The following is a 22334-nucleotide window of genomic DNA, read 5'->3' as shown; positions in this document are numbered from 1 at the left end:
TTTTATAACTTCACACCACATTGATGAATTCATTATTTATGTTTAGGTATTTTTCACACATTCTCATCATACGTGGTCCATTCTATTTGTAAATTAAATAACAATATGGAAGATTTCTTTCTTCTGTGAGTTCAGGCCATCAGAGCTAGAATAACATAACACGGCATGTTGTTTTGTGTATAGCTATATAGCCTTTACACTACAGCTGTGAGCTTTTGTGATATTAATATAGAGTTAGTGCTTATTCACACATTTCTTTGTTGTAGACCTGAAGAGTATTTTAGCTTGTCTTCTGAATCTACTATCTGAGATCAATATATATTGGAAGACGGAAGATAAATGCATACATTTGAAATCAATTTCGACAATGAGCAGGACATATTTGATATTGATATTTGACCTTTGAGCTTCATTTTATTTTCTAGGTGTCGGAGGACTCACAAATTTGTGATTCAAGCACTCGAGTCTTCCAGTCTGTGTCGCTGCCAGAGATATCTGACCATATCTAAGTCACCATGACGCTGCCGGGCCACGTCAATGAAGCCCAGGTAGGCAATAGCGCTCCCTGCTGGTAGAAGTCATGAAACACATCAACCAATATAGTACTGTATCTGGTGCTTGTAAGAGTTAGACCCTTAGTCACTTGAAGACAGCAGCATCATTCATGTTGTTGTTTAGTTTTACACCTACAGTGTGAAACATCTCGCTCTTGGGTCATTTATGACGATCGATCAAATAAGGAATGAATGACTTCTTGTCACTACCAACTCTTTTATAAGCAAGCCATCTAAACATCCGCGATTTTAATAACACCTGAACATTTAAGACGACCGCTTTATGTTCATAATCCTTTCAAAAATATATTAAGTGTCCTGCTTTGAGTCATCCAAACCGCTCGGGAGCGCTACGCAATCCAGTTGCTTTCAGTTGTGCTTGGCTTTGCGCATGGTCGGAAGTTGCTCACAATTTTTTAAACTCTTATTTTTATTGCGGTGCTCACGTTGACATTTTCATCCTCGTGTGTATTTCGTCCTATGAACTTGTTTTTTTACGTGTTTTGTTGTGGTTGTAACGCTGAGTCCCATTGTTTTTTCGTTTCACGCGTTTCCTGGAAGCAGAAAAGCCGCCAAGGTCCGTTAGCATGTGCTAACCCGCGCTAACTAGTAAACAGCGACGTTGCGTTGAAGCCAAGTCTGGAAATAGTCCTTTTTACAGTCTTTCTGTCGTACGTTTGTTTCGCTTATCGTCTTCCACTCCACATCCAGATGAGTGAGCAGAAGGAGAATAAGGACGTCAACGTCAAGATGTCTGAGAACGAAGAGAAAAGGGTAGGTTTTAGCACTTAGCTTCATTTGTGGTGTCTTTCTGCGAAGTGTGGCTTGAGCCATCGAACCGAAATGTGAAAATCCGTGTCAACTAGAATCTTGCTCGGATATAACCTAGTTTGGAAGGTAATAAAACAGAAATGACAAGTTTGATGCCCGGCATAAACTCTCAAGCCACCAATGTGTATGGCGCCAGACGTGTATTGTGATCATCAAAGCTGAACCTTTTACACAGTGACTGTTTCAGATCCGTTTTCCGGCTCTTATCAGCTCCTGAATTAGGGTGGAGGATTAATACTGCGTTAGCTGTAGAATTGTGTTGAATATTTAATGGGTTGTGCGCCTGTTCCTGGGTCAGAATCATCCAAAAGACGTGCAGAAGGAATTGATGTGGTCATAGATAGTGGGACTGCTGTGGCGTTACATGCAGCAGTTGTTGGTTATGACCGTGGCAGATGCCAGAACGTGTAAAGCATCATAGCTTAGTGTAGGAATGACAAAGGATGAAGTTGTTTGTGCTACCAATCCCTCACCGTTTACTGAACATGTAGCGCTGAGAAACCTTGAAAGGAATGATCATTTCCTTCCTTTACGTGTTTGCTTCCCAGGTGGACTCCAATGTCAAATGGCGCCCCGCTGGAGAGACAACTTCTCCAGCATCAGAGTCAATTCAGGACTTCAGTCATCCAGTCTACAAAGAAATTGCCGTTGCCAATGGACACATCAACAGAATGACTAGGGACGAGCTACGGACCAAGTTGGCAGAACTGAGTTTGGACACGAGGTAAAGCTGAAACGGATGCAGTCTTGAGTGTGTTTAAAAACCTGAACTGGTATGGATTGAAGCCATGGAGAGTTTTGAACATTTTTTAGCTCTGGTTATGGGGAATAACCAACTACTTTAGACTATTTATATTATGTCTTAAAGTTGATTGCATATTCATTTTAATAATCTGTCTGTGTGTGTTTCATCACTTTGGACCACTAGCAAGAGTCAAAAGAAAGGAATCATATTCATTTCTTCCTGTGAACACACGTATCATGTACAATTTTTGAGCTGCAAAGGTTGAATGAGTGTCACCGTTTTTATGTGTTGTGGCATCAAAAGCCCCAATAGAGACAACTATGACACCTAGTGGCCAAGTGTGTAAATGGCATCTTCCAAGCTGCTGGCGTGTCATCCAGTATTGTCAGTCAAGTTTGACATGATCGACCCTCAAATGTGAACTCTTTGTAGAGGAGTGAAGGACGTGATGAAGAAGAGGCTGAAGAGTCACTACAAGCGGCAGAAGCTGCAGCAAACGGCAACAGAGGGAGCAGCCGCCGACGCCTACTACGACTTCATCTGCGTGGTGGACTTTGAAGCCACCTGCGAAGAGCTGAATCCTCCCGGCTTCATGCACGAGATCATCGAGTTTCCCATGGTGCTCATCGACACACACACCCGGAAGATAGTGAGTCTGCACCTTCTAGAGGTCTGTGATCCAACTTCAAGCACGGATTATTCATGTTGCTTTTGTTGTCCAGGTCGACACTTTTCAGGAATATGTGAAACCGGAGCTGAACCCACAGCTGTCGGACTTCTGCGTCAGTTTAACCGGAATCACTCAGGTCAGTTGGTAAAAACTCTTAACCCTTTGGGCGCCAGATTTTTTGGAATGGAATTGAATTCACTTATCTAATGTCCATATCATGACATTACCGGGCGTCTGCCATGGTGAATTGTTGTGAACTGTTAGATGTTCTTCATTTGTCCCACTGTGGGGAAATTCAACTAACTATTCAAATATTAATATTAATGATGATGGGAATGTTCACTGCCATTCGAACACTACCGCTGCATCCAACACTATTTGTGCTGTCTTTTCACCTGCAGCTTCTACCGCGTCTTCTGACATTTCTGTGTTTTGTTTTTACATTCACGCTGCCTTCGTCGTGGTGTTTTGACCGTGAATGAGCTATTGATTTGAGCTTTTGACTGAACGGAAGCGCCGTCACTTTGGCTTTCAGTTAAATTTCACGCTCCAACAGAGGACTGACATCTGAATAATATCTGAATAACTCCAGTGTGCAGTATGAAGGCAGCAGTATTAAACATGTAACAAATGCAGCAGTATATGCAAGTATTTATGTATTAAATATTGACATAGCCGACATAAATAACAAGACAATATCACTCAATCAAGCATCTTAATATTGAGCGTATCAATGTTCTCTTACACCCCTGGAAGCAGCTGCTGTCACCTTCAGTCCGGCTGTATAATCTCCATCAGAATGAATGAATATTATTCTTTTTAAGCTGATACCATCTAATTTGCTCCTACTGTGTAGCTAAAACTCTCTGTCTCTGTGACTGGGGTCTGTTTTAAAACCTTTTACTCCAAAACTTTAAAAAGTAAAACACAAATGTTCCTCAGATGGAAACTATAGGTGTCCAACATCCGCTCGTGTCAAGTAGTAGTTTTTACAGATTGGCTTGTTTGAAATCCACGGTGCTGCCTGTCACAATGTCGAGACTTTGCCGCCCAAAGTTAAGTTTGTATGGCATAAGCTATGTTCCCAGAAAACGTCTAAATCCTGTCCTCTGTGAGTCCATGTCCTGAGTTTTTCCTGTGACTGTGTAGAAAATGGTGGATGATGCTGATCCGTTCCCAGTCGTCCTCCAGCGGGTGGTGGAGTGGCTTCAGAACCGAGAACTGGGCACCAAGTACAAATATGCCTTTCTGACAGATGGGTATGTTTTCACCTGTGGACTTGTTGCCCTTGTCTTTTTCATGTGTTCGTAACTGAGGCGTTCTTTCATGGTTCCTCTCAGAGCCTGGGACATGAGCAAGTTCCTCAACATTCAGTGTCGAATCAGTCGGATCAAATATCCGCAGTTTGCAAAGAAGTGGATCAACATTCGCAAATCGTATAGGAACTTCTACAAGGTTTGTGGTTTCATGCCTCTGTCAGTGTGTAGGGTGAGCGGCTGTAGATTTTGGAATGATGATTAATGCATGCCGGTTACAGTACAATTACTTGGTTACAGAACAATTGTCGTACACATAGTCAAGCCTGTTTCATTACTGTCCAGCTGCCCAAAACTCACACCAACCTGAGGAGCATGCTGGAGCGCCTGGGCCTGACCTACGAGGGCAGACCTCACTCGGGCCTGGACGACTCGCGCAACATCGGCAGGATCGCCGTGCGGATGCTGCAGGATGGCTGCGAGCTGCGCGTCAATGAGCGGATGCACTCGGGCAAGCTGCTGTCGGTGCCGAGCTCTGCGCCTGTAGAGGGAGCCGACCCGCCTCGGATCCCTCGCAGCAGGGACTAGGGTCCGGATCCTCAGGAGAAAAAGATACTGTTTGCACTTTGACCTCCCCAATCCTTGGATGGATTTTTAAATACTTTCACGATTGTCTTTGTGCCAACCTTCTGTTATGTCCTCATTTTATCGCCCGGAGTCAACGGTGTCACAGATCAAGGAGCCTGAACTAACTGCCCAAATGCTCCTGTGGTTTGAGTGCTACATGCTCGCGGTCAAATCTGTATGAAATTATCTTCTTGTTTTTGGATTGGAGACGACATGTGTCAAACCTCTCAACATTTCAAAATACCGTGCTTTAAACAGACGTCCTATTCTGTGATCTTTTATATGTTTTTATTTCACAGAGTCTGTCCTATTTTGACAGAAATAAATTTTCTGCCGAATGTTGAATCGAGGTGTGTGAATGTAAAGTCACCTGATCTGAACCTGTCTTTCTGAGGGAGTTGACCACAAAAATAACAGTTCTCTTTCCTACTGCAATGTGGTGAAGTGATGCGTTGTGCAGACAGCTGCGAGGATGGTGAAGGACAGAAAGTGGCACAGATTCGCAGCCTTGTGCTTTTGATCAGATTTAGCAGACCGGTTGACGTTAGTTTTAACGTCCTGTCCTTTCAAGTGCAACCAAACAGTATTTCATCCCAATGTCTTGCTTTATTAAATTCCCAGGACAGATGTTCAACATTAATACAAAAAAAAAACAGGAATTTAAATGCATTTTAATCTCATTCTTCATCAAACCGCTAAATTCAAAGGTATTTCTTGAGCAGTTTTTTTAAATTTAAACATAAATGACAGATTTAATACAGTTAAGTTTGGTCATGTTTTACTTTTTGGTCCAGATCATTGCGACCGTAGCTTATGTTTGGGGTTTCACCATGAGGTCACACTGGCTTCTAGTGGTTTCCATGATTGACAGCTTCTCTCCTGGCTGCAGGAAACTGCCTCTCAGGCTGTTGCTGTTTGCTGCCACAAGCCTGTTTCATCAGGCACAGGTGCTGTACAGTGTCACCTTGTAGCTGATCTCCTCCAGAACCTTCTGTGCCATCTTCTCCAGCTCAGCCAGTTCGGCAGCTTTGGTCTCCAGGACGAGCTGGTTGTTAGCGTAGGAATTCTCCAACTCTGTGTTCAGTAGACATGAGTGGGTTGACGTGAGACAGCGCCCAAAAAAACCCCTTAATATTTGCTGTTGTCTCATTCTGGAATTGTGAAGACAACGCTGTTCACGGAAAGCCAGGAGCTGGTTGGAGAACATACCTTTGAGTGTCTGTAGCTTGGCGCTGCTCTGCTCTAGCAGCTGCACAGCCTCCTGCTGCAGCTTCTCTGCTCTCCTCCTGGCCTGCAGCACTGCCTCTCCTCCATCCTCAACTAGGTCCTTCACCTCCTCAAATTTGTCCTTCACCTCCAGATCAAACTCCTGCACACACACACACACACACACACACACACTGACCGGTCAGAATGCAGCCTACTTCTCACAATGAGCAGTGCAGGGAGACCTGCTGGGCATCTTCAGCAGCCGTCTTGGCCTGCTCCGAAGTCCAGTCTGCAGTGTCCACCAGCTCGTCCATCTCCAGCATGTTCTGACGCAGCAGGCCGACCTCCCGCTCCAGCTGAACCAGACGACCTGTCGTGTTTCCCAGCTTCAGCTCGGAGGCGGCCGTCTCTGACTCCACCTGTCTCACACACACGTAGACATTCAGCCCCACCCGTTTACTGACCCCATCCTCTCAGTCTACAGTGGTCCAGCTCACAGAGTTCAACAGCTCCTGGGTTCCTTTGGTGTTGTTCTGGGCCAGCTGGATGGCTTCCATCGCAACAGTCTGAGCACGCTCCGTCTCATCCAGTGCAGCCTTTACTGACTCTGCCGTATCCATCACTGCAGCCCCCTCCTTACTGTTATGAGGAAACATCATTAATGTGTTATAACCATGTGTGCTTCAGTCATGTCGCCACCTGGCGGCCTGGGCCTCCTTCAGCAGCGCCTCGGCCGCCTGGATGTCGTGCGCGCTCTGGGTCAGGATGGCTTCCACGCTTGTTAGAGCGCCCACTTTGTCCCGGATCTCTTGGGTCAGTTCCTGCAGTTTCTCCGAGGAGGTGGGCATCTCCAGTGCCAGGACCTCATTGGCCACTGCCTCGATCACCGACGCGTCCGCCTTCTCATCTGGATCGGAACAAACATGTGACCACATGCTCGCAGGTTATTGGAGGGTGTGGCAGAGGACTCACTGGTCAGCAAGTCTCGAATGTCTTTAATGAGGCTTCGCAGCTGCTCGTTGTTCTTCTCCACTCGTTCTTTGCTGCGATTGGACTTCACCAGAACCTCCATGGCGCTGGCTTTAGCCTCTCTGGCTCGGGTGGAGGCCTCCCACACCTGACCACAGCAATCGGCTCACCCACATTTTCTCAATATATTCCACTCTACACCATTGTTTATCATGTCCACGTTACTGAACGTACCATCCTCGAGAGCTTGTCCACCTCCTGCATGGCCTTCTGTATTTCCCGCTCCAGATCCTTGGCAGACATGAGAGACGCCTGGGACGTTGTAGTGAGTCCTGTACACCCTTCTCCACCACAATGAGGTGACCCGTCCTCGCCGACACAACCCAGGCCACCGCAGGACTCGGAGCAGCCGCCGCCATCAGAGGAAGCACCACACGTCTGCAGATTCACAATGCAGCATTAGAGAAGGTTTGAGAAGAACTTGATCAAGAACCAGCGTCAAGCTCTGCTGCACAAGGGGCCAAAGTGCGAGTCCAAGTCAACGGCAACTAAAAGAAGTTCTGTTTGAATTCTTGGAGGCTAATCTTGAATGATCTCTGTTGCCCGCTGCAGACATCAATATTCTGGAAGTTCAAATTTGAAGCTCTGGTGATCGAGTGAGACTCCTTTACCATCTTGCTGAGTGGCGAGAGATCAAAGTCCTCCAGCTCCTGCTCAAGTTTGTCCAGCTTCTGTGCGTTTCTCTGATTCTTGCGGTCAAAGTCCTTCTGGCTGCTGCTCATTTTGTCCTCGGTGGCTTTTCGCACCGAGGCCGACTGCTCTACCGTGCTGCCAGGGTCGGTGGTGGAGGCGTTGGCGCGAAGCTCAGCATTCAGTGAGTCTGCGTGTGCAGCTGCGATGGTGTCCATGGCTCCTGACAACACACACCATGAGGTTTGATCATTCATTATTATGACATACCCAGAAGATTCTGACTTATTTGAATTCTCTCTCATCCAGCTTAATGGAATGAAAGCTCAAATTCCAGTTCCTGCTCACCCTGGAAGTTGGAGTTCTTGGCATCAAAGACCTGCTGCTGCAGCTCCTGGACGCTGCTCTCCAGCTGACTCGCCTCCTCTGCGAGCTCATCCAAGTTGGTGTCTGTCATGTTGACTTCACCATGAAGGGAGTCCAGCACGTCCTCCGTCGAATTCAGCTTCTTGTTCAGGTGCGACATCACATCTCTGAGGACACAACAGCCCGCCTTCAGTTTCTGAGGTCCAGCAGCTCAACTGTGGTTTTGGACCTACGTGATCTGCTGCATCACATCCTGGACCTGCATCAGCTTCCCTCCCGCCGGGTTGCTTTCCAGTATCTCCCTGACAGCGTTTGTGTTCTCCTCCAAGCTGGTGACTATTTCTTTGTACGGTGCCGTCACACCACTGGTCTGCAGGTGAGTCACCTGAGTCTGAAGTCGCTGAGTCTGACTGGTCAGTTCCCCCACCACAGCGTCCCAGTTGGCGAAGCACTGGTGGCATGGTTTGCAGGCAGGGAACTCTCCCATGTAGCCGCGGGCGCACTGGTCACAGTGGCGGCCGGACACGCCCTCTGCACAGGTGCACTGCCCGGTGGCACGGTGGCACTGCTCGCTGGAGATTCCACGAGGGTCGCAGTCACAGGCTGGAGACACAGAACACGCACTGAGATTTCCTCCCAGAGTCACAAAACAGACAGAGATTGAAAAGTATTTCGCTCAATAAAAACAGTTACAATTCATCAGATAAAGACTGGTTTATGTAGTTTTATTCAGCTTCGATGAAGAGTTTGGGGTTTCAGAGCGAAACAACAGGTCAGGCGATACTGACACGCATATATCCTCTCATGGGTATCTCTAAAATGACTTAGACAAGAGCCCGATGTCAACACGACCCCCCAGTCTTGTGAGACCGTCCAGGCCTTCCTCACCTCCCTGGAGGGGAACAGGAGGATCTCTGTGAGTCACAGAGCTGGAATGTTTGTGGAGAGCTGGGGGTTTGTCTTGCTGACCGCCTCAGTCATAACAGAAGCATCACTAGAATCTGAGAGAGATGTTAGAAATGTAACCTCTGGCGAGGATCAGATCTCTGGACTTTCTTCCCTAAAATATTTCCAACGGGGGGTGCCCAATGTTCACAGGAATTCCTGCAGATGAGAGAGAGGAGGTCCAGCTGCTCCAACATGAGCCGTTGGGGAATACAGAAGGAATCATTCTGGACTCAAGGCTCCTCTGGGTGTTGCTCTATGACGAAAATCTAAACTGGGATGCCTGGGACTTTTTTTTTGGAGTACATCTGGTTCTCATGAGCTGGGAAGAAGAGGTCATCCCCAGCTTCTCCTCCCCTCCCACTGCTTCTCTCTGCTCCTGTGAGCAGCTGTGAGCAAACGGCTGCAGAATCTGGGGGGGGGGGGGGGGGGGGGGGGGGGGGGGGGGGGGGGGTTTGGTCCATCCACTAACAACAGTGACTTATTCTGTTCCCTCCCGGGGACCCCCTTCATCCAGTCCCCATCAGAGATGCTCGAGATGCTCGTGTGGAGGTTTTGCCGTGGTAGCTCAACTATCTTGGCGCATTTGGAGATGGTGGTAACATACCGTAACATTTGACCTCAGGATCTCCCCAGAACAGCTCTTTACATTCCCGACACGTCCGACCGCCAAAGCCTGGTCTGCAGGAGCACTGTCCAGTCATCTACGGAAGGAAGACCAGCACAATGTTGTCAGATAAAGAGCCAGAATGTGTTTCAAATGGGGAATTGAAGATGGAAGCGGTTTCCTCTGTACACAATAGCCCTTTGTTATCCTTTTGACAAAACTCCTCTTTGAGTCTCTGCTCCTTGGTGTATTTGCAAACTTCCTTCCTGTGATGGAGAACAGCCAGAAAACATGCAAAGTGGGCCATTTGATTTGCGTCTTTAGGATTTCTGAGTTGAAACTGAGAATTCCTCAACAGCTGGACTCCATATATCACGAGCCTTGCATACACATACTCGGGCATCTGTGATTAGACGGGTTTGTCATAGTGACTTACGGCCTCCACAGAGAATGTTTGGACGAGGCTTGTTCCCACCATGAAGGAAGAATGCGTGTGGTTTTACATCATATCCTGTGAGAGAACACTTGAGCAGCTGGGATGCTGCAGCTTTTGCGTGGACACTCATAAGCTGATTTAAACCATTCAGCCTCACTACTTCAGCTTACTTAACATTGAAATTTAAGTTTACTGGGCAGTGGGCGCAATGCTGGCAACATATGAGTTACGCATTTGTGCCATCAGAATATTGAATAGTAGAATTAAACAATGTCATTTTTAAAACTTCTAATTTAATATTTTTATTTTTGTCCGGAATATTTTTTTTCAAAATGAATAGTTGAATTTGAAAAAGAAATTACACACAAAGATTCATATTCTAATTCTAATATTTTAGATTTACATACTTTAAAATTCAACAAATAAGCATTTGCTATTACAGCGACCTCAAACAATACTAGTACTGAGGCACTGGATTAAACTTTCAGCTAAATGATCCGTCCCGCCATATATATATATATGGTTCCTTGTATTTGAATCTGACCCTTCTGGAATAGTGACTTAAAATCTTGAAAGCTTGATCTTGCCCACGCATTTGTGTTACCAACAAACGTTTTTGCATTTCTGGGTGGGTGATAATAAATAAGCAACATCCCAGTACATGTAGTAATCAGTGGATATGTGACTTACCACGTCGCAGGAGGGCCCGAATGAGTGTATGGGATCACAGTCACAGTTTTGGCAGCCTGTCCCGCTGGTTATATTCCAGGTGTCCGGAGCACAGCGATCACAGTTCAGGCCCAACACGTTGGGCAGGCAGGGGCACTGACCACTTTGTCTGTCACACTCACACTCGTCTGGAGATGAGCAGGATTGCAGAGATGTGCCCACAGCGTGACACATGCACTCTGTATAAAGAAAGGCAGATTGTGTTTACATTCCCAACTCAGCAGACAAGAATTCCAGGTATCTCCTGGACTCACTTCTGCAGCTCTGAGTGGCAGCGTTGCCATAGTAACCCTTCTTGCACTTCTGACAGCTGTAGCCCTCAGTGTGGTGCAGACACTTGAGGCAGGCACCGGTGATGATGTCACATGAGTCGGGGTCCTGCATGTTAATGTTGTTGTTACACTGGCAGCGCTGACAGCGCCCACCAGGCACCTTGGGGTTCCCATAGTAACCAGGTGAGCACTCATCACAGCGGGCACCTGAGTCAAAAGAGGTCAGTTTAGTTCAAAGTAATCCAGCAAAACAGGACTAAAGTAGAGAGCAAATGCTAGTCACGTGTGGATCTCACCCTTGTATCCTGAGCTGCACACGCACACAACCTGGTCGGAGTGTTGGTAACAACTATCAGCAAACTGGCGTCCACTGCGGGGACCATCAGGACACATGCAGGGGCGACAGTGGCCTCCTGAACCCAACTCTGGGTCACCATGGTAACCATCAAGACACCTGCAACAGTTGGGGCAGTGAGTGCCCCGACCCCACGTCGGCATAGATCCCATATGATGTCTACCTCTCACACTGGTGTCCGGTGGTGAAGTCCCTGCAGCCCTGACACTCTCCAGTCTGTGGGTGGCAGTACTCGCTGTGGCCGTTGCACTGGCACCGTCTGCAGTGAGGGAAACCCCAGAATCCCGGCAGACAGTGGGAACACTGACGGCCAGTGGCCCCGGACACACACGGACACTGGCCTGTGGCTTCATGGCAGAAGATGCTCAGCGATCCTCGAGGATCGCACTCACAAGCTGGAGTGACGACGCAAAACACCCAGTCACTATCTGTTCCACCGCAAACTTTTAAGAATGAGAGAAACTGACCTCTGCAGCCAACTGGGCTGAACAGGAAAGTGGCTGGAGCGCAGTGGTCACAGTTCCTGCCCACTACATGGGGTTTGCACTGACACTGACCTCCACTGGGCTCACAGATCGTACTGAGTGAGCCCTGAGGGTCACACTCGCACACTGAGAGGGACAAACTCATGTTAAAACAGCTCCACCTAAGAGGACTAGAACAGTGGTTCTCTACTCACCCATGGCTCCCTTGTGCAGTAGAGCAGACACACTGAAGATGTAGTCGTGACAGATGTCAGTCATGGGACTCTTCACGACACTCTGGCTGCTCTCCAGACAACGGTAACGCTGGAACGTGTCCCAAGCTCCATCACCATCCACCCCCGTAAACATGTTCATCTCTCTGACTCTCGGGATCAGTACCAACTGCAGGGAAAGGGATAACACAGGTGGTCAACAGAATCATATCTTACAAGACTGAATGAATCTATCAACTCAAGTTTCCAGTTACTTTTCTGAACCATTTCATGCATGATTTATGATAACATAGTTCAACATTTTTCAACATTATAAAAGAAAACACTTCCAAAAACACATACACGAGAGTCAGTGGAAAACAACTAACAAACTCAGCACTTCAAATTGTTCCTGAGCACTTCTTAATTGATGTCTGGTGTCTCTATACTTTCCATCAGAGGTTTTCTAGATTAGAAGGAATGGGAAGACGTTCTTCCCTTGAGCTAAGCATCATCTCCTCCATCAAACATCTTGTATCTGACTTTGAAGGCTTTTTTTAACTTACCACTAATGTTGTAAAACTCTGATCTGAAGATCATCTTTTCAGGGTCTTGGTCAACTACACTCATAGTTGACCAAGCCATCCTGGACTTATCAAGATGAGTCAAGAACACATTTGCTATGGTCTTTAAAAAAAATCTCAAATGTGTTTAATTCTCATACAAAATTGGCATTTTATTTTCAAAATAAATTATGCCCATCAATGGAGTCAATACGGGTTCTACATCCGTCAGCTGATTTCACGTAAATTTTCAGGGGGAGTTGGAAATGAGTTAATTCGGAAGGGATTAGATTTTGATGGTGTTCTAGTGTTAGTTTGGTCTCGGTCTTGCCCTTCGTAGGTCTTGGTTTTGGCTCAGTTTCGGGTTACTTGGTCTCAACTGCAACACTACTTGCCACAGCTGACCAATGGGTAGCAGTAGCATGACACAATAGTGTCCACTGTCGCCACTGATGCGCAACTTTAATGTGAGAAAACAGCTCTTGTATAGGTGGACCCGTTGCATGAAAGGGTTAATAAGTCTTTGGTAAGTTTTTGAGTCATTCCCTATTTATGCTGCTATTTTTCTCTTTGTTCTAACAGATTCACACAGGTACAAAAGCAAACACTGTCGAATCATGGGAACTGAAATACAAGATGAACATCAAATGAAACGTACCGAGTCGATGAGTGTGTACGGGCTCCGCATTTCGCTGAGCGAAGAGTAGAGTGGCAGACTGAGGCGAACGGTGTAGTTGAGTCCTTTCTCGAAGCACACAGGTGCAGCTAGCTGTACGTGCCTGAAACACATTAGAGTTGTGACTCTACATCCGGATCAGAGAAGTCCAGTTTGACACCAACCTGGAGCCTGGAGGCAGAGAGATTCTCTGATCATCTCCAATCTGAGTCGAGTCGCCGCAGTGGCTGGAGTAGTCCGGCGGATTGAAGACTGGACGTTGGATTCGGACATTGACCTGCTCCCATTGTTCTGGCAGCTGCAGAAATGCATGGATGAATGAAGGTTATCATTTTCACACTCACTCACATAAGGGACTGCGATGGGGGCTACGTTTGTCCGAGGAAGGTCTTGTTATCGACGCACAAGTGACACCAACGATAAAAGTTAAGAGCTTGGCTGCCTGAATCTGGCCCCTAAGCCTTAAGTTTGACAGCTGTGGTCTGCGTGGTTACCTGAGGCTCATAGCGGACTAGGATGTCGTAGTCCATGGACTCTGGGATGTTGTTGATGTGGAACTCTAAATAAGCTCCTTCTGGGACATTGACAAACCCCAAACCAGTCCATGTGGGACTGCGGTCAAAGGGGTACGGCCTCTGAACCAGTGTCACACCCTAAAAGAAAAAGACATGTTGTTTTGCAGTGTATTCAGATTCTGATTAGTCAGATTGCTACCCAGACACTCACTGGTCCATGCTTGGCGTCCTCTGCCTCGTAGGTGTAGTGGTCCAAAGCGATGAAGTAGAATCCAGACTCTATTTGGTCACAGCGACGTCCAAACATGTGTTCTCGACACACACACTGTCCAGATTGAGGATCGCAGCTGCGGAGAGAGAAAGAGCAATGAATGTTCTCCTCCAGTCAAATAAGTACCTTTCATATTTTTGTGAAATAACTGGCGTAGTGAAAGTACACGGTAACATACTCATTGTTGACAGCCCCGCCCAGGTCACAGTCACATGGTAGACATCCGTCCATGCTGTTGGAAAGACCCCAGTGTTGTGGCTGTTGGAGAAGAGGTTTGTGAAACTCATATCTTGTTGTGACAGTGTTTTGTTCCATACCAGACACTGGTCACAGTTGTGTCCCTCCACCAGACGTTTACAGTAGCACCTTCCTGAGTCAGGGTCACATGGGTTTCCTCTGGGCAGTGTGCCCAACGGGTTACACGAACAAGCTGCCGAATCACAGAAGGATGCAGTAGATTACAACCGCACATATATGAGCCACTGACTGAGCACTGCGTGTCGTACCGAGACATCCTTGTGGTCCTTGACCCAGGCCGTAGTGCCCCTGTCTGCAGTGGTCACACCGCTCTCCCTCCACGTTGCCCTTGCAGCGACACTGGCCTGAGATCAGTCCAGCCATCACATCCGTCCTTGAGTCACACATACCCCCCTGAAGTGACCCCTCCGGGTCACAGCTACAAGCTAGAGAGAAAATCCACATTAAAATCAGCTTCAGGCCAAGTGTGGTATTCTTCATTTCCCCATTACACGCTTTCATGCCAGGTCTCAGTATAAACACAGCTCCTACCAAAATAAACAAGTCTGACCTGGAAGAAACTGAAAGAAGCACAGAGAAAATAAACAGTGAAAACTGAGCGCCATGCACTGAGTAGGCGGCTCAGCTCAAGAAATCTTCAGCTGAGGAGGGAAACTGATGAAAAAGCTCAGGAAAGCGGCAGCCTGTATTAGAGGATGTGTTGAGTGAGGATGGGAAAGATAATAAAAAGAGAAGAGCACAGCGACGGTGTGTAATTTAGAAGATGAAGATGAAAGAGTACATTCCATTTTATAGCTTTGCTTCCATCTACCCGGTGTTTAGTGTGGACATAAACTGTGCCGTTGTTTTCTCAACCAAAGGGATTCAACAAGTTTCATAAACTCATCTTTGGATTATTGCTGTTAGACGTACGTTGGCAGATGTTGGGGTCCCTGATGTCTCTGTTGGGGTGCTGGTAGAAGAAGGGTGCGCACTGCTCACACTGCCGTCCCACCGTGTTGTGCTGACAGTTGTCACAAACTCCTCCGCTCACATTTCCCGTCGTTTTGTACACAGCCATGTCAAAGTGACAGGAAGAGGAGTGCTGGTTGCACTCGCATCCTGCAGAAAACAAACACAAAGAACAAAACGGATGGAGATAGGATCCGCTGAGAAAACAAATCACAAATTAACTCATTCATTAACAGGGTGATAGAGCATGCTTGAAGTCTGTAGATCATAAAAGCATTTAAAAAATATTTGTGTTTGTCCTTACTCTTGCAGGCGTGGGTATTTCGCCCCTCTGCTGGTCTCCAAGGCAAATCATGGTAGAAGTCCTGACAGCGCTCACAGTTCAGCCCCTTAGTGTTGTGGTTGCAAACACAGCGTCCATGCACCTACACACCAAAAATAGGTTTATAAGTTCTGAAAGAATGTGTCAGCTCTAGAATAAAATGAAAGCAGATTTTGTATGTGCAATACTCTCCTATATCCACCAGGTGTCAACACTGGCCTCTTCTTACATCTTATATTTGTGAACTAAGTGATGAAATCTTGTTTTGTGTGTCTGTGTTTCCGGTACCATTCCCTCCGCTCCTGTCGGGGCTCCATCGATGGGGGCGCACTCGGAGGCATGGCCGTAACAGAAGCAGTTGCCACGGACAACCATGTCGTAGAGGGCGTAGTAGTACTTCTCCGTCACTTCCCTGCGAGAGTCCAGCAGATTGTCTCCCAGTGTGTGGAGCTTGAGGAAGTTCACCTTCAGGTTAGTGATCTTCAGCATATCTGCAAGGAGATTCAGGGGACATCTTTTAGCAATGATCTGACCATCTTCTAGGTGGCAGTTGTGATGTGAAAATATTATAGGTAGAAATACTTCTGGGTGATGACTCAACACACCCACAGAATTCATCACGTACTTATTTGAGGCCTCTTCATGTGTGTGAGAGTACATTTGAAGGACCGACTTGGTCTGGAGTAGCGAGTAGCTGCTACCTGTTAAATTCCATTTTCAGCTTTCCCTGTCTGACGGCAGTCACTGACACTGAGGAAGTAAAATCATCTCCTGGTGAGCAGTTCTTTATTTTGAGCACACTGTGACCTTGGCTCAGACAAGCAGGCGACGAACCAAACATGCATGGAGGTGAGACACAGCAAGGTTTTTCTGCTTGCTGTTCATTCATTCATGCAGCATCTTGGGTTTAAAGAGATTCCCTGGTAGGTAAGGTGCCTGGTGACAAGTCACCTTTTGATCACATCTCAGTTTTAAAGACTATTCAGCATTTACTGCACATTTAAATGCAATAATGTCAGAAACCAACCACCAAAACAAACTTACTTTGTATCCTCAGGCTGTATGGATCTTCAATCTCAAAGGCGGGGTCCAACACTCTGAATATGACCTGAAGCAGAGCAGCGCACTGATGAACGAGCCGTAAAAGTGGAATATATTTATTGGTAATTGAAAGTCTGTACCTCGCCCTCGGTGGAGGGCTCGATGTCAGAGTAATGGCTGTCACAGAGGATGTCATCTACTTTCTCCATCGGCCCGAAGTACACGTCAGGGAACGTAGACTCACAGTCGTATGCAAAGTAGCGGTACACCTGCCACGTCTTCCCGAAGTCCATGGACCGCTCTATTACCATTGCAGCGGGTCGGAAAGTCTAGCGGGAGAAACAGTTTCATACTTAATAAAAGCAATAGCAATTGTGTTGTATATGAAAATGAAATTTTGTTTTAATGTATTTAAGTAGTTGCGCTTTAAAATAATAACATGGTTCGACTTCTATGACGCAGACAGGTGAGGATGTTATGTATGCCAGATGAATGGAGAATTTTATTGGATGGTTTTTACTGTACCCCCCACTGCTCATGCTTCTATTCCCCCCACAAGTCTCCACATTCCACCACCACAGCTGTGGTTTTATCTTCATGACGGGGGAGTATATTTTTTATTATTATTATTTAGTGTACATGTGCGAGTGTGACAGGCGGCACAGGCACCTTGAAGGTCATGATAAGGTGTGTGAAATGGAACTCAGCCTCCAAGTCCAGCTGGATGGTCACATTCTCCACACCTGCACATAAGAAATGAATATTAAAAATACGAACGTTGATGTCATTGGCCATAAACACTGCTTCTCACTTGCACGTTTTTCTAGAAATGCTGTATATGCAGTAAAATCAATGTTTTAAGTCGACAAGACAAAACCCAACAACCAGAAGCACTAACATGTAGAAAAAGTAATGTTTTTTAAATGTGTTAATATTAAAAAAGAGCCAAAATGTGAGTATGATCGAAAATGTTTTTGCTTGTTTAGAGTAGCAAAACATTGTCAGTCCATATTAGAGACGATATGTGGTATCCTCAACAACTAAGCTACAATAATAGCTGCCATCTGTATCTATTTATAAGAAAGCATTGTTTCATTAAAAGGTTTTCAAAAGATGCTTGTTTAGTAAACTATTGTAGCCTTAGCTTGCAGAACATTTATGAGTCAGCTTAGGGGCTAACAGCTACTTTCACTGAATAAAAGAAAAACGTTGTATGAGAAAAGTTAGTTTGCTTTAAATTCTCATTCATACATGCTTTCTAGAGCCTTTATTCGGACAAACTCAACCAAAACAATTGTGCAGTCAAAATAATAGTAAAAATAAAAAAGATAGTTTACTGTAGTTTGATTTAGATGCAAGTTTGTTTGTTACTAAAATGAACAATGCACTATAAAACAGCCTGCATTTTTATTATTTATTACATTGTAATCATATGCAAGTTAATTAAATATAATTGATTGAATTATGACAGAACAATATAATTGAACATAATGTAGTAAGTATCATTCATAATAATAGATGACCAATGACCATGATGGAAAGAAAACTACGTCCTCTGAACAACCTGACTATAGAGGAACAGTGCATAGTACATTACAGCAGCTGCAAATTCTAATTTCCAGTTTCTTTTATGACTGATTAAAATACACTTATATTTATTTAGCATTCCACTATTTGGACCTAAATTGCTCCAGATTTGTATGTTGTCTGCTTATGCTTGAAGCATGTGGAACAGTACAGAGTAACAATTTGGTGACCCCAAACAAAAGTCATGTGTTTGTGCCGCATCCTGTATCTGGCTCCAGCTCTTTTCCATGACTCACTACTCCGACAAATTCCCACCACTCTGAGGGAGCTTCCACATGTATAGAGGGAGGGGATCCAGCTGCTGTCTGTGATGGGATTTCTGTCAGGAAATGAATTAACAACGGACTGACGACACGGACAAACTATCACGGACCTATCTGACATCTGGTTCAGTCAATGTTTAGTGCAAAAACGTCAGACACATTTGCCTTAGAAAGCAACTCTAATGGTTTGAGTTCTTGTGTGCACCAGCGCTTCTTCCTTTTAGTGTATAACAAAAACATATTGCCTTTGTTCATCCTCATTACCTTTTAAAACAATATGAAGATATTCAAAATGCTAGTCTTCCCAGAGCAAACTTAAAAATGTGGCTATCCAAGACAATTTGTTTGGTCGTATCGCCTTTTTTGACAGATTTCTAAGGCAAATTTTAATCTGAACCTGAATTCCTTTGTGATTCTAATCTCACATATAATGATACATGTGGATTCAAACCAACACTACTTGTTGTGTAGCAAATATATAGCCCGAGGAATGTCATATGGAAAGAATTGTGTTTACATCTGGCTTCACATTAAATTCTCACAGATTTACAATAAACTAAAATTACAGCAGTGTCTCATTATGCACTTCCTATTTCCTCCACTCTGAAAGTGTGAGCACAGCGAGGACACACAGCTGTTTCCTGCTCCCTACAGCTGTGCCTCACAGCACACCTGTAAATCCCACCCACCTGGACTCCCTGCGACTGGCTGGAGCAAGTGTCTCTGTGATCTCCTGTCTACTCATTAGCTGGTGTGTTCTCATGAGAACACTGTCCGTCTTCACTCACACCCTGTTGCCACACCAGCCAGAGTTCACCTGCACCTCTAATGGAACGTCATTGTCTTGCTCTGATCTTTCTCTCACCGTTGACTGACTGCCACCAGGTCTTCAGGCGGTTTGGGGCAAACGTTGTGACTACGTTCTCGATGGTGTGGCTGATTTGGTTATTCTCCTCATCATACATCTGTCGGGAGTCGCATGTAAAGCATTTCTTCTCCTCCTGTTGGGGAAGAAGTGAGAAAATATGACCGTTGAGCCAGTGACATAAACCGCTTTTACGTCTGGCATTGCAATACCTTGTATTTTTATAGTTCTGTTTCTTTATTAAAAAAAGTATTTAAGAACTCAAGAATTCCATTTCTCCTTCTATAAAATCCTTTGCCCATGATTTGTTTTATGCGTCCACACAACTGATGGTTTGTATTTTCACAGACCAGGATCTAGATATCACATTAAGTTAAGTACAGAACTACATATTGATGCATGAATGAATATTCCCATAGTTTATAGTCATGTAAACTTCATGTCAGAGGGACCCAAAAACCAGTAAAATATTTTTTTATCAGAACTGAGTGAAGCATCATGTTCTCCTTCATAATACGTCTTTAATTGTCATGGGAGCAGCAACCGTCTGCTCAACCATCAAACAGTAACGTAATACTGTTAAATCACTTGCACTAAGTAGAAGCTAATTTCAACACTGGGAAGGTTTAAAAAGCAATAGTCTCACTGTCTGCTGCACATCTGGACTAAATAATGTTAGTTAAGTGATCTCTGGAGTGAGACGCAGATGAGACAGTAACTGTACACTGATCAGCCGCGGCATATATGCCGTGTCAGTAGGATGCGCGCCTGTTTAACAGTGCATTCACACATCGTGTCAACAGCAGGGGCCTGGACTGCACTCCAGATGTTTTGGCAGCACGCACTCTTCAACATTACCCAGTTCCACTATGTGATGTTTCCCAAGCCTAATTCATTCAGCGATGCTGAAATCAAAACTGAGTCAAACCCAAAATATTCCCTCTTATTTCCACTTTGAAGCTCATTCCTCATGACTGTGCTCATCGCCCTTCTCAGAGGCCCCTCAGTGAGTCTCTTGACTTTATAAGGGCGACATTCAAGCACAATAATTTGCTGAAAGCTACAAGACAAAAAGAATATCACCGTATTCATTGCTGGTCTTTGTCAACACAATGCTGGGATTGTAAGACTCACAAGGCTTTTATTGTGGAGGGGAATGTCTGCACACCCACGTCAGAAGACACCAACACAGACACAAGAAATAATAGTTAAATGATTGGCAAATTGAAAAACTGAAAACTGAAAAATCTCCATTTTTTTCAAAAGTAGTATTAGAATTATTCTTCAATCATTCCAATATTATACAACTGCAGACAAGCTACTTTGTTTGATACTATTTTCCTACCAGGACATGGAAATATTTCGTCTTTGGCAACATGTCTAGTGTGTCCCCCACTGCTTGGCCTATTTTGCAATGGTGGGCTCCAAAAGGATAACCTTCACTCTGAATGGAGAATGTGATAGGAATCTGTCATTCTCAGTGGCCCGCAAACATCTAACAAAGCAGTTTTTTCTTCAGGTTGAAGATGACCACACCATTCTTGTTATTTAGACACAGTTTCATTAAGTCTGCTCTTACACAACTGGATTCCCCCAGGAGAGTTCAACCACTTGGAGATGCATCCTACCTCCAGATGTCCAACAATACAAAAGTTCTCTGGTTCCTCAAGACCACAAGTGGACGAGGCGGTCAGTTTATGGGCTCGGCCGATCAGCAGGTCACCGGTGGCTGGATAGCAGCTGCCCTCTGTGCAAACATCTGCGAGCTCTGGAAGCTGAGTCCAGACGGGACACCACAGTGCTGCAAGGAGAAACACAGATGAATCTAAAATGAGGTTCACTTCATTAACAAGATGACGACTATTCTCTGAGCTGAAATATTTAAGATGCACTTCCTTGAAGTCTTCATTTTCTGAAAGAACTTGTTCAGTGTTGGCATCAGCTGTTTGAGGGCTTGTTATTACTGTAGACTCAGGTTTAAAAGACACAGTCTGTGCGTGCATCCTCTTGTTCTCAGTCTTTGTTCTTCAAAAAAGCTTTTCTTGCTGCAAGACGTTCAGCAATGGTCCGTACGAGGGAAGTGTCTTGACTTGGAGATCATTTTGCCTCAACTTCCTTTAAAGTCTAGTGTCTAGGTCTTGACTGCTAAACACACATCTTGATCAGGTCTTGAGGTCCAATTCTAGGGTTTGGTCTCTTTACTGAAGAGAGTTTAAATAGATGGTCTATGGACAGTGATCACAGCAATGTTGGTCCCAACTCCTTCAGAAATGCCTAATCATTAGCTGTAATAACCACATCCATTAGCAGTGGAGCCTTTTCTTCACATGAGGACAGATGATGAAGCGACCTGCAACATTCACGGGCCCTCTAATTCACAGGGCCATATTGCACAGGTTATCTTCAGTGAGCTCAGTGGGGCTACATCTACTTCAGGCACATGGTAAATAACTTTTCTGTAATCGAGGAGAACTACCACAGAACACATCCACATTTAAAGGATTAAAGCAATGACTTCTTAAACAGGTCTTTTAGGGAGGTGCTAAAAGCTTCCTGTAACATTTTGGGATGCTACAGGAAGGAATTAAGTTGTCAAAAGGACTTTGCTGTCTATTTGTAAACGAATCATTCTTGTATATTTCAGGATAATATGATTGCATAGGCAAATGTATTGACTCGCCTCCCAGATTCAACTACAATATGGTCTAAAGTGGGATTCAACAGTGGAAATGAAGAAGTATCAAACGGTCCCAGTCACCTCGCCTCACCTTCTGCCTTTTGTATGTGGGAAAAACACCAATAATAGGTTGCATATGGCTTTCATTAAGCGACGGCGACATGAGACAGAGCTTCTCAGGATTGATGATGTTTCCTAAAAACAACTGGCTCAAATTTGAGATGAAGTAAACTCACCTATGGTGGTCATAATACAGATTATCCTCGACATTTCCAACATCTCCCAGTCCGCAGCATTGGCAGCTTATGTGGTGTGTTGTCCTCCTCTGTAGTGAAAGTGTGTGTGAAGTTGGGAGCCCGTCAAGTTTTGCAGACCACATCCAGGGATCCAACTCCACCCCGCTGTCAG

At 45.3% G+C, this 22334-nt stretch overlaps 2 protein-coding genes across 2 annotated transcripts; one reads left to right on the top strand and one right to left on the bottom strand.

The window, feature by feature from the left end:
• The first annotated feature begins 950 nt into the window (after positions 1–950).
• Positions 951–5028, top strand: eri1 (exoribonuclease 1). The gene is made up of 7 exons (XM_053862070.1): positions 951–1328; positions 1934–2109; positions 2563–2779; positions 2853–2936; positions 3950–4059; positions 4141–4255; positions 4402–5028. Exons 1-7 carry the CDS (start codon positions 1266–1268, stop codon positions 4642–4644), a joined length of 1008 nt encoding a protein of 335 aa, XP_053718045.1. The 5' UTR covers positions 951–1265; the 3' UTR covers positions 4645–5028.
• Positions 5029–5280: 252 nt separating this feature from the next.
• On the bottom strand, positions 5281–22298 carry lamb1b (laminin, beta 1b). Its single transcript, XM_053862068.1, has 33 exons — positions 22163–22298; positions 20878–21050; positions 19250–19385; positions 17204–17277; positions 16675–16863; positions 16538–16601; positions 15782–15984; positions 15476–15596; positions 15133–15321; positions 14469–14645; positions 14280–14392; positions 14141–14220; positions 13903–14038; positions 13671–13829; positions 13341–13474; positions 13159–13279; positions 11941–12127; positions 11729–11872; positions 11425–11656; positions 11203–11360; positions 10889–11113; positions 10596–10813; positions 9470–9566; positions 8151–8520; positions 7900–8084; positions 7533–7774; positions 7096–7299; positions 6865–7009; positions 6592–6799; positions 6390–6531; positions 6135–6311; positions 5893–6052; positions 5281–5757 (listed from the first exon to the last, which is right to left on the bottom strand). Exons 1-33 carry the CDS (start codon positions 22203–22205, stop codon positions 5621–5623), a joined length of 5343 nt encoding a protein of 1780 aa, XP_053718043.1. The 5' UTR covers positions 22206–22298; the 3' UTR covers positions 5281–5620.
• Between the last annotated feature and the right edge of the window lie 36 nt (positions 22299–22334).

This window comes from Synchiropus splendidus, chromosome 4 (assembly GCF_027744825.2).
Source record: "Synchiropus splendidus isolate RoL2022-P1 chromosome 4, RoL_Sspl_1.0, whole genome shotgun sequence".
In the NCBI taxonomy this organism is placed as follows: Eukaryota; Metazoa; Chordata; class Actinopteri; order Syngnathiformes; family Callionymidae; genus Synchiropus; species Synchiropus splendidus.
The sequence above is the reverse complement of the archived record's forward strand: the minus strand, read 5'-3'. Positions and strand labels throughout refer to the sequence as shown.